The sequence below is a fragment of the Crocodylus siamensis genome, chromosome 13, assembly GCF_052110815.1.
Source record: "Crocodylus siamensis isolate JL-2025a chromosome 13, ASM5211081v1, whole genome shotgun sequence".
Lineage (NCBI taxonomy): Eukaryota > Metazoa > Chordata > Crocodylia > Crocodylidae > Crocodylus > Crocodylus siamensis.
Window position 1 is genome coordinate 370,786 of NC_143407.1, and position 12,543 is coordinate 383,328.

Below are 12,543 nucleotides of genomic sequence, written 5' to 3' on the forward strand. Positions count from 1 at the left end.
TGAGCCCTTACGTCGGTGAAGAAGAATGGTATTTTGTGTGTGTAATATCTACTCTCATGCGTTTTGGCTTTCTCGGCTAATATATTAAATTTGGCAAAGGCCTCATTCCTCAAAGGAATACACTCATGCCAAGTTTCAACTTCAAAACGGAAGTTTGAGTTACTAGATTGCATGAGTGTTTGAAAATATTTCCTGAAGTGCAGAACAGTCTTTGCATTAAAAAATGCAGACCTCTGGGATTTTTTTTTGAGATTCTTCAAAATATACTTACCTTTGAGTTGAGGACCAGCACAAGAAACTTGCATTCCAAAAGATGCGTTTGTTTGAAGAGAGGCTTAAAATTGAAGTGCTCTTTCAAGCATGATGCTTGCTTCATGGTAAGTGGTTCACAGCAGTGGTTTTGATGGATGTTTTGATATAAGTCTGTAGAAGCTTAGGGTGATGTGCTAATTCATGCCATGTCTTGTATGAATGAAGGAAGAACCAAGCCGCTATAAGGCATATGTTGTTGGGGTTGATGTTAAATCAGTCCATTTTCAGAAATGGTCTTTACCAAAACGTATGTGGTTGTATTCGTCTCTCTCACTTCCCTGTTTGTACCCTGTTTTTCCTTAGTGGCACAGGAAACAAGGAAGGAGATGTTTGTTGTTTTAACTTCAGAATTGTTTGGTGTGATGGGCTAATAAAAGAGTCATGTGTAGGTGATACAGAGGAAGAAGTTTGCTTACCGTATGTAAATAAACTAAGTTTCCATGGTTCAGGGTCTGGGCTGGTTACTTCTTAGGGGAGATCTGCAAAAGCAAGCAAACAAAACCTCAGCCTGGAGTGCTGCAGCAAGTAGCTCTGGGGATGGCACAGGTAGGAGTTTTCCTTTGAGTTCAAGAAACAAGCATGCTTGTAAAGGGCGCATGTTTGGCTGAAGAATGGGGTCTTCCTGCAGATTCATAGAAGAGGGCCCTGATCCCTTGTGATAAAGATGATGCCACTCCTTATGAAGAGTAGGAAGGGTTAGCCCTTCAACTCCCACCTAAAGTTGAACTTGGGACATAACCTTACTTGGTTCCCTTTCATTGTCAAATGGAGAAGTTCTTCTTCCCTTATGGACAAACTATCCTGTAATATTGCTAGTGTAGTGGCTGCATTTTAGTTGACTAGTAAGCGATCAGTGAGGGTTGTATTTATACGTGTACAAGTCGCACGTATTTAAACTGTGCACATGCAGTTGTGGCTTATGCTTCAGAGGCTTGGTGAGTGTGCAGTAGAAAGCAAAGGACACTGATAGCACATCAGCATGCTAGACCTGCCTTGTTCCCTGTGAGTTTGTTTGTTCACTTTAGCAGTTGTTTTGAGTACGTGCTGCAGCCGCCTTCTTGCACTTCTCCCATATCCCACAAAAATTACCTCAAGGCGTGATTTTATAGAGTGGCTGAATGACCAGAATGCAGTACTGCTGGTGTGTAATAAAACTTCTCACACTGCACCTTTTCCTTCATCCAGATAGGACTGCTTATCTGAAAATTAAACATTTTTTTCCATCTGAGACGTTTCATTTAGTCAGAAGGTGAAGGAATAACTTCTAGTCTCTAAAATGTGCGTTTATTTAGATAGCTGAAAATGTCCTCGCTTCCCACCCTGAAGTTCTAAGTAGATAATTTGGTGTGATATATGGAGGCTTAAATCCCATCCCTTTGCCCCCCCACCCCTTTGTATATGTGTGTTGTATCTATGTATGTATATAGACAACTTGCTAAAAGCATAGTGACAGTTCTTCAGAAAGTGACATGCATCCCCTTCATCCATCCTGCAGTAGATTCTGCTTTGCATAATTTTAGCAAGCCAAAGAGAGCACTGAAATAGAATGTTTGAATCCCCACTACTCTTATTAAAGCAGCTCTGTGTTTTCACGGCCTTTGGGCACCTGTACGCATGCAAATGCTCCGGACTGGGGTTACTCTGGAGTAAACCCACCCCAGGCAGGCATCTACATGTGCAGGGAAGCGGAAGCAGATTTGCTGCTCGTGGCAGCAGTCTGCTTCTGCAGCAGCCTCCTGCAGCAGCCAGGGGAGCTCTAGGCTCCCCGTGTCCTTGCCCAGGGGCTTGGTGCTGGGAGCATGGGTCCAGGAGACAGCTGTCCCCTGCCCCTGGGAGCTGCCTGCTGCCAGGGTGAGCTCTGCCACCGCGGGGACAGTGTCCCCCTGCCCTCACTCCACAATCAAAATTGTAGAGCTGGGAGAGTCTTATCTGCCAGCTCTAGCTCCGTGGTCATGGGGCCTGGGCTTGGGAGTTCTCATCTCCCAGCCTGGGCCCTGCACCTGCGGAGTTAGGGCTGGCAGATAAGAATCTCCCAGCCCCTAATCATAATGGTGAAGCGGCAGCTGGGAGCCCCCTGTTGCAGGGGCAAGGGAACATTGTCCCCTCACGGGCTCTGGTGATGGAGCCCACCCTGTCAGCAATCTACATGTGCACTACTGCGCAGGAAATAATCGTGAGTAAATTTGCTACGTGCTTCCTGCACAGTAATTTGATCTAATCTCAAGTAAAGCATCTCATGTAGACATACCCCCTTCAGTACTAAATATTTGTTAGAGATGCTCTTATTCTCTGTTTTTATTGGGGGATACAAATGGGTCTGAGAGGTTTTTTTTTAAGGCTAGTGAAGCTAGCTGTCCTATTTAAAAAAAAAAAAAAAAAAAATTCTTATGTACTCTGCTGTGTATGGACAACTGGACTTCTGTGTAATTCACGCTAATGACAGCTCCTCATTAAATGCTGGGGAAAAGCCAAAAAAGGAAATGTAATTAAAAATACATTTTGCCCTTTAGAAAATTCCATGAGAGGATCTCAGAAGTCAAGGATTTTTGTGTCTGAATGCTTATGTGAAGCAAGTAGTATTTCCATTTTACGCGCGGGGAAAGTGGACTATATAGGGTAGGTGCCTTATGTTCCAGGAAGTCTGTCGGGTGGCTGGGAATGGAACTGTTTTGTTCAATGTCTTCATCAACAACGTGAAAGATGGGATGCAGTGCACCCTCAGCAAGTCTGCAGCTGACACCAAGCAGTGCAGAGCAGTACATACACTAGAGGGTAGGGCTAGGATTCAGGGTGACCTAGACAATTGGAGGATTGGGCCAAAAGCAATCTCATGAGGTTCAACGAGACAAGTGCAAAGTCCTGCACTTAGAAGGGAACGATCCCGTGTACCAGTACAGGGTGGGGACCGATGGGCTGGGCAGCAACTGCAGAAGAGGACCTTGGGGTGACAGTGGGCAAGAAGCTAAACAGGAGCCAGCAGTGCGCCCTTGTTGCCAAGAAGACTACCGGCATCCTGGGCTGCGTTGGTAGGTGTGTTGCCGGTAGGTCCAGCGCAGTGATACTTCCCTCTATTCAGCACTGAGGAGGCCACATCTGGAGTCGTGGCCCCCTCCAGCCCCCATTTTCTCTGATTCTATCAGCTCAAAAGTTTTCTGGTTCTAAGTTCTGTGCCTCAACTGTAAGACTGACTTCTTGCCTAAAAGATGTGATTTAATAGAGGATGATCACTATTTTAAAGTAGCATGAAACCAGCCTTGGTATTTTGGAAAAGCTTTTTTTGTAATAAAAATTCCAGATAGAGAAAAGGATGTAAAACCCCATGTTGTATCTGATCTTAGTTCCTCTGAACACTCACCTCCCATTCCTAATTTTGCTGTGGCTTGGGATGGTCTAGATGCTCTTACCATAACTTGTTTTTCTTGTGCCATCCAGAAAGAAGCTTTTTAAATATTTTTTGTGGTTTTAACTTTGGAAGTTTTTGAAGCACGCATTGATCTTAATTTGCTTCAAGAGAACAGTATGGCAGTGCGTCTATAATCATACAATATGTTACCTGATGAAGTGGTAGTGTGCTAGAGTTCTTCTTAATTTATATTCACAGAGGAAGCATGCGGTCAGTCCTATGTAAAAGTAGGGCAGTCTTTTAAACTTCATTGTAACTTAGATTTTTGGGGTTGGGAAACATTTTTCTTCCTCTGGCTTCATGAGGGAAATACTACACCCCGTCCTAAAATGTACGTCACACTTTTACCAGAAAATTAACTTTGGTTGCATGTTAAGTTGTGATGCAAGTATTTCTTTCTTCCTATAAAATAACACTACTTTGACTGTTTTCTCATTAAGGAACTTTTTCTTTGGGAGAAGATAACTTGGTTTCTCAGGAGCTCAGATACTGAGTTATACTGATGCATCTTTGGGCTAGCAGAGTTGGGGACACAAGATGAAGTATTGTGTGTAATGTTACTTACAGTATTTGAAAGCTAAGACTGAAAATGAAATAACAGGCAAGCTGAGAAGTCAAGGGTTTTTTAAAGAGATTGTAATCCACTAAATATAATCTTGTGCTGCCTGTACTGAATATACACAGTTTTGTAGATGTAGTGCTTCAAAGAACGTCCTGATATACCTTGTCTTCGTGACTTTGGTGCACACACTTTGCTTCTCGTCATCTGAAATAGTTACTTGTTTTGTGTATTTTATTCGTGGGCAAGTTTTTTGCCCCATCTTTTAAAGGGCCTTTTTTTTCATAGATTTTTTTCATAGACATTAGGGCTGGAAGGGACCTCGGGAGATCATCGAGTCCAGCCCCCTGCCCAAAGGGCAGGAAGTCAGCTGGGGTCATAGGATCCCAGCAAGATAAGCATCCAGTTTACTCTTGAAGGTGTTCAGTGTAGGTACTTGAACCACCTCCGCTGGCAGACTGCTCCAGACCTTGGGGGCTCGGACAGTGAAGCAATTCTTCCTTATGTCCAGCCTGAAACGGTCTCGCAGGAGTTTGTGACCGTTCGACCTCGTCATCCCTTGGGGCGCTCTGGTGAACAGACGTTCCCCCAGATCCTGGTGGTCACCCCAGATAAACTTATAGGTGGCCATCAGATCACCCGTGAGCCTGCACTTTTCCAGGCTAAAGAGTCCCATGGCTCTCAGCCTGTCATCGTAAGATCTGTTTTCCTGACCTCTGATCATGTGCGTGGCCTTGACTTTCTACTGCTACTATGTCATGTGAACATGCACTTCAGATGGGAACCCAAGCAGTACTTGAATACTTTGCCTGGAAACCCCCCCTGCTTCCCTGTACTACTGTGGAGTTGTAGTCTCCTCCTTGAGTCTCTGGTAAAGAAACCAGAGGAAAGATACAGTGGTACCAACAGTTTCTCTGTCCCTCTCAACTATACATTTGGTTCAGTAAAAGATATCGCCCACAAACCAATGGCTACATCATCACCCATCTCTTCTAAGGCAGTTCAGTGTTCTGGATGCCCGTTGCTGCTTTGTCTTCCCATTCTTTTGCATGGTAAGAACAGGATGTAGGGTAGGGCTCTGGAACGGGATTTCAGAGAGGTTGCTGACATTTCAGGAGTGAGGCTCAATTCCCCCCTCCACACGCACGCACTTTGTCATTTGCCTTGTGACTTAGCATACGAGAGCTGCTGTAGTAATAAGGACAGGTTTTTGCTGTGATGTTTCACTTTGTCACAAGGCTCGTGCACCACTTAACATGCTTTAGCTATAGCTGGTCGGTGAAACTGCTTTGCTTTGCATATCTAGAGCATTGGTTTATTACAGCATCTCTCCTGGAATTATCACTTGTTTGTCCATAGCTAACTGAGCTTGTGCTTTCATTTGTCAGGACAATCCCAAAGATCTCTTTGCTTGGGAGACTCCCTGACATAAATGAGCAAGCACTTCTTGTTCACTTGGGCACTGAAATTGTTGATCATTTCTGGAGATAATCACTGTTCCAACATCATTATCCTGAGCATGTGTTGACACTGCAAGGATCTTACTTCCTTCCTCCGTTACCCTGGAGTAAGGGCAGCTGCTTGTGTTTCAAGTATTCTGGGAAGGCTGTTATTAATTCTGAAGCTTGTCTATGGGGCACATTTTTAAAACGGAGTAGTTTAACCTTTCTGAGGATCTTCATGTAGACAAGAGCCTAGCCTTATTTGAAAGCTCCTCCCTTCAAAAGGGATTTCCTTGCCAATTTTAAGATTGGATGACGTAGGTTTTAACGTGGTATGTAAACGTCTTGTCAGTGATTCCTAGTGGGTTTTTTTTCCAATTTCCAACACACGCGTATCATAACTCTCTTAAGTATGGTTGATATTGTCTGTACCCGGTTCATTTCTTTGCAGGTACCTTTACAGCTCATTCAGAATTTAGCCATAATTCAGTAAACCCCAGCGGCACTGAGCCATATTTTGGAAGAATTGATGACTAGAGCATAAGCCGGTATTTTCTAATTATAGAATTGTGTAGTTCTTTGAGGTTGTACCCATGTTCCAAATATTCCCTGCAAGAGGGGATGGATGTGCAGCTGATAATTAGTGACTTTAGACCTGCATGTTTGTTGTAGTCTTATCCTTCCTTCCAAACCATCCTCTTTGAGCATGCTTCAAAACTCTGAGCATTTCACTACAGTTATATCCCTTATTCAACCACCTTTCTATGGAGTACTTCATGGTAGTTAGCCTCCAGGTTTTTAAAGGCAGGGAACGTTATCATGCCTTAGCAAGGTGTATGGAAACAAACTGAGTAGTGTGACACCAGTTTCTTTGAGGTACATGACCCATTAGTTTAAATGTAATATCTTCCAAAAACTTTTCCTTCCATGGTTTGAGCTCTTGATGAGTTTCACAGAGGCAGTTACTTAACTGATCTCCATTGAAAAGTCAAGGTAATCTTTTCCTGTAGGCTAGTTCTGCTCATCTTCAGGATGCCTAACAGAGCAGACTTAAAAGTCAAAAAGTCATTTGAAAGTCCTTCCATCTGTCAGCTTACCTTGAGTTTTTTCCCCTTCTCTGGTGCATTTGGTACCATTCATACTTCTTCACAGACAGTATGGCAAGACTACTTCACTGATAATGCAGATTGATTTCATGTGAAGTCTTTCACCGACTTCTGAATAACATGTTGCACTCCAGTTCATAAAACTTGGGATTTGTCCACTGGAGGGGGAAGGCCTCTTTATCAGTTTGCCCCTTTCCAAAAGCTTTGGCTGAAATCCTGTCGTGCCTGGACCTGTGCAGGTTTGTAAGGATGATGGTGTTAATCTTAGTTTGGTTTTCAACTACCTGATCAAATTAATCAGCTTGAAGATGGTTTTATAAATGTATTCTGATTATTGTATTTTCCTCTTAACCTTTATGATTCTGGCATATTGATTTTCATCATATCCACCCTCCCCCCTCCCCCCCCCCAAACCCCCCCCCCCTAAAGATAGGTGCAATTTTTTGTGTTGCAGTTGGCGTGATCAGGTGTCCAATATGCCGCCAAGAATGCAGACAAATCGACCTTGTGGACAACTACTTTGTGAAGGACACATCCGAAGCACCGAGTAGCTCTGATGAAAAGTCAGAACAGGTGAGGTTTTTCTCCATTTCTTGCTGAAATTCATGTACTTCTTGGTGCATGTGTTTTGTATGTCGTGGCATCTAAAGAAATAATGCTCTTTTACTGCTTTTTATTTAGATTCAGTGAAGACCTTATGGGGGAAGGGTATCTCTACCTGACTTTTGTTTCTGCTTTTAGGTGTGTACCAGTTGTGAAGATAATTCTAGTGCTGTTGGTTTTTGTGTGGAGTGTGGGGAATGGCTGTGCAAGACATGCATAGAAGCTCATCAGCGAGTAAAATTTACAAAAGATCATATGATCAGAAAGAAAGAGGATGTCTCTTCAGGTAAGCTTGCTGATGTCTCACTTAGCCACCTCTAGCCTAGGAATAAAAACAATAGTCAGTTCTTTTGTGTACGTACGTCATGGGAAGGGTGAGCTGAATGTGCTGATCGGGAGCGTAAGCTTCCCAGAAGGATAGGGACAGATCCAGATCAGTGTAACTGGCGCTGCTTGAAAAGTGGAGGACATTTGTAGATGTGAAACGAGCTTAAAATGGCTTGCTCTGATAATGCTTCGTTAAGTAAAAGGCTTCATGCTGGGAATGTGTAAATACAGAAAATGAAACAGGGCGGGACTGTCACCTTTTAGAGTTTGGTCAAGAGAACATGAGGGGCACCCCTTTAACAAAGGAGTTGATTTGCCTATGCAGTCTGTATCATGCCGGATTTCTGCCATGACAAAGCTTTTAGTGCTGTGGAGTCTGTCCAGCTGGGGTAGAGTGAATAGCCTTCTGATCCGGCCAATGCGTCAGTACAGTTACTAATGAAGTCTCTGTTTTGGTGCTTTTCTGGTTCTCTTTGCCAGTAGGAGCCAAGTAGACATAGAGCCAAGGGCGCTTTCTTTAAGAATGGGTGAGGTCAAACACCAATGTTATTGCATGTGCTGATATACATGTTTAGTTTATAGCCTGTGAGCCAGAACCACAGAGTTAAAGGTTCTTCTCTACAACCCTTTATATGCTGGGGGTTACCTACCAGAGACCTTTATGAAGACTGAAGGTAGCCTGTGGCCCTGGTACAGTAAACTAAAGGATGTCACTGTGGCATCAGTACCATTAAACAGAGGTAGAATTTGTGGTACACTTCTAGGACCATCGCAGTTTGTTCTTTACTACCTGCACTTTCAGTTAGTACAGTTGTGCTAAATTACATGCATGAACGATATAAAATTGCATATTTAAATTGGAAGTGTCAGTCTCTTAAATTATCGTTCTGCTTCAGAGTGCACAACTTACTGGAATAAAATAGGGACAATCCCACTCTTCTTAGTGCTGTCCCCAGGGTGCGCCTCACAGCTCTGCGTTTCATTCGTTCGTTTCCTTGCAAACGAGGGCAAAGAGCTGTCACTTAACAAGTGTTGAGCCTACAGAACAGGGATGTATTGTTGGGCGGTAATTAGGGCAGGACAGACAGATCTAGATATCGTGCTCGGAACACAGTGAGGACGTGTAACTGAACTGCGTGGTTGCCATTTTGACCGTGCTGCAGGAACCTCATGGCTGTGCCAACATTATTAGTGATGACCTACAGCATCTACTAATGCTGAAACTTGTACCTTTGCAAAGACAATTCATTTTTCAGGGAATTTTCATTTCTGCTTCAGATGTTACATGAACTGCTAATTTATAAAACCTTACGTGGGTTTGTGTCCAAAATGCTGCATCCTATTGGAAGTAGCCGAACCTGGTAAAGTCGCAGGCTACCAAAATAGAAAAGATGCAGTTCTTGATGGAACGTGGTATGAAAGTTATGACTGTCAGGATAAGAGAACCATTTCTTCTTTGGTACTTTTGGCAAGAGGTTTCAGGAAAACACCACTTCATATTTAGGACTGGTCTAATATGGTAATCTTTCCTTTAAAAAAGAAAAATGAGGTTGGCATTTATGACATGCAGAGAGCCTAGACCCAGAATTTGCATTCCCTGTAGTATAAATGACATGCAGTTATACTTAGTGATATCTTCAGGTATAGTGAATGATTTGTACTCTTTTACATGCTCAGAGGAAACAATCTGTTGTTTCTCTGGTATTCTGGCCATGTGAAGTAATGCTGTGAAGTCTGTCAAATTCCTTTTAATAGTCTTAATTTGGGTTTCATGAACTGTCTTTCATTGGAGTAACTTGTCTGATATAACAAGCTTCAAAAAGTACTTGACAATGCAGGAAAATGTTCAATCGTTTTTCCCCCTCTTTAATCTGTAGCTGCTTGATCTTCTAAAGACTGCTTCCTTACCTCCAACCCCCTCCATAAGCTTCTTCAAAAGAGATTTGGGTAGTATAGAAACCCAAGGAAATATTTTCCCTTATCCTTCATCTGGTTGGGTGTAAAATTACTGTTAACCAGCCCATGTGGAGTGCAGATGCCTAGACAGTTACTAATACCAAATTCCTTAGTATACACAGTATATACACTGACATGAAATGTATCAGTCGATTGCGACTTACTGCTATTTGTCAGGGTTTTGAAGAGGTCACTTAGAAGACCCCAGGGTGCTTGACAGCGTAAAAGTTTGAGGCACACGTGAACCACCCGCGAGTCTTTAGAACAGAGCAAAGCCGGGTGGCCGTATTGCAGGATCACAGAGGCTTTGGTCAAACATATCTAAGAGAATCCAAAAGGACTGACTTGTGGGTCTTTTGGAAGGGGGGGGGGGGCCCTCTTTTTCTTAAACTATAACAAACCTGGAAATTCTTCATAACCACTGTAAATATTTTAATGAGTGCATATTTACAGTAACTTACACAGCCGAGGCTGAGAATAGGTTTGTAATTGGCTTTGGCAGAGCTCTCAAATCTTACTCATAATGGCAGTTACCAACTTTGCTCTTCAAACTGTCTTAAACTATATTTTAAAATGCAAAAATGGTTTGTTTTTAAAAACAGAGGCCGTGGGAGCATCCGGTCAGCGTCCTGTTTTCTGTCCTGTCCACAAACAAGAACAGTTAAAACTTTTCTGTGAAACATGTGACAGACTGACATGCAGAGACTGTCAGTTATTGGAACACAAAGAACACAGGTACAAATATTAACATGTCTTAACTCCTGTGGTGCCTTTTCTTAGAAAAAGAAGTGAAGTTAATCTCAAGCATTTGTGCCTTGAAAAACCGCTGCATTTATTCTTCATGGGACTGCAGTGCTTGCTTGGACAGGGAAACCCTGCTAGGGGTACTGAAAGTCGTAAGGGTAGCGCACTAGCAGAGCTACGCTGGGCCTCCAGGGATGGATGCAGAGCTGCTAGTCAGGCGTGCTATGAACGGACAGTGCCGGTTACAGTGTTAACCTGCCTGGCATCTGCTAGTGTGGCAACTTTAATCGGGTCACAAATTAAATATTCATAAAATATAATTTGGCACAAGCCTGTATCTTTTAAAGTCAATGTTATTTAAAAAAAAAAAAAAAAGCGGAGTTTATAGTAATGAATCACGGGAGAGGTTGCAATTTTGGTAAAGGCATATTTTAACGTGTATACTGTAACAGTTTTTCAATTTAGGATTAAATTGTGTCAAGGTTTGTGTCATAGATAAATGTATTTTCCCAACACAAAGGGCTAAAGCCCTCCACCTGGTCTTGGTCTGCTGCTTGATTTTTCTAAAACTGGCCTTATTCCCTGTCAAAATGGTAACTGAGAATTCGTTTTCCCCTCTTTGTGTCTGCTGAAGAGCAGGAGAGACTAGTGAGGGTTGTGCAGTGGTACGATAAAGATGTTAATGTGCATACTTGTACGTTTCAAATAATTAGCTATAAAAATAAACTCTATCGTTGGCGTTAGCCAGCCCTTGCCGAACTGCCTGCAGCAGTCAAACTCCAGACAGCACGTATACCCCTGGAAAGCTGCTCTTCAAGTTTTATTTGGAAAGTGCTTTGAAATGGCTAATTTTGGCGGCTTTTCTCATCTGCCCAGTATATTCAGTAACCTTATAGAATAGTACGGCAGTTAAACGCTCTTCACTTCAAATTCTAAATTACTGAGAGTTTGGTAACTTAAGCCACTGAGAGATCTCTGGCCCAGTTTTTTTTTTTTCATGTTGTTGATTGTAAACATCCTCAAAATGCAGTTGTCCAAAATTTTTGCTCTCCGGGATTTGCTGACAAGTGCTTGCTGGGTAGCCTGTCTCGCATCTGCCTGTTGTGCACTTGACACTAACTGATTAACAATCCATAAATAGATGCATCTGGTTCTACAGCATACTCTTCCATAAGACTTCGGATAACTTTCTTTCAGTTACCACTAAATAGAAATTGTCTGTAAAATGTTTCTTCTGTGTGCAGCTGTAAATTGCAGCTGGGTAAGATGGCTGCCTCTTTTATCATTAAGTGATAAAAGTGAAATTAAGGACTTTTAGAGAGGGCAGTAAAAGGTTGAAGCAAAATCATAGCAGGTGAACACAAGAACTAATTTTAATCTTCTACTTATTCCTCACCTGAAAACCTAATCCTCTGTAACGAAGCAGGCCATTGAAATCAGCGTCTGAGTAGCCGTTCTATTTCTAGAGATCTTTAAGGGTGGGAACCAGTGGGCAACCCATTGTCCTGTAGCAATAGACACACATTGAGTTTGCTGGTTTTTAAGTCCTTTGCAGCTGAAATGCTTTGGAAACCCCAGGAAGACTCTCCTTATTCCCGTAACTTTTATTACATGAGTTGGGCCAAAAGTTTCACAATTAGTGACATTTAGCTGGGTCTTTTGTTGTGGCATCTTTGGTATAAATAGACAAAGAACACGTGTGTTTCTGGTTGCTCAAACAGGTCTTTGAGAGCTGTTGCATATTTGTGGGCCATGAATCCAATTAGTTTGTAATAGTTTAGCAGCTGCAAGCTGCTCTCCTGGACCAGGACCCTAGGTTCTTGTAACAGTTCTTGAAATACCCATAGGTAGGGATGATGTTGGTGCTGGTTTTGAGATGCGATACTCTTGTAGCTCAAACCTGTTGCTGGTTTCAAGTGGATAGCAGTTTGCAAAAAAACAAAAGCGACATCTGTCTGGTATAAGTAGCAGTCCCTTGCCAAACTGTTATTGCACAAGCATGATCCAGTTGAAGCAAGATGTTTGCATTACCTTAATTATGGATCCAGGTGTTTCCCAGGATTAATTAGCCAGGTCCTAATTGTTCTTTTA

At 42.6% G+C, this 12,543-nt stretch overlaps 1 protein-coding gene across 2 annotated transcripts in view; it reads left to right on the forward strand.

Annotated features, from left to right (window-relative positions):
• The window catches only part of TRIM33 (tripartite motif containing 33), a 38,973-nt gene that overhangs the window by 4,006 nt on the left and 22,424 nt on the right, over window positions 1–12,543 (forward strand). For both annotated transcript variants that reach the window (XM_090025890.1, XM_090025891.1), the window contains exons 2-4: window positions 7,277–7,395; window positions 7,564–7,711; window positions 10,311–10,443. In XM_090025890.1, coding sequence (XP_089882016.1) covers window positions 7,277–7,395; window positions 7,564–7,711; window positions 10,311–10,443 — 400 coding nt within the window. The remainder of the gene's footprint in view (window positions 1–7,276; window positions 7,396–7,563; window positions 7,712–10,310; window positions 10,444–12,543) is intronic.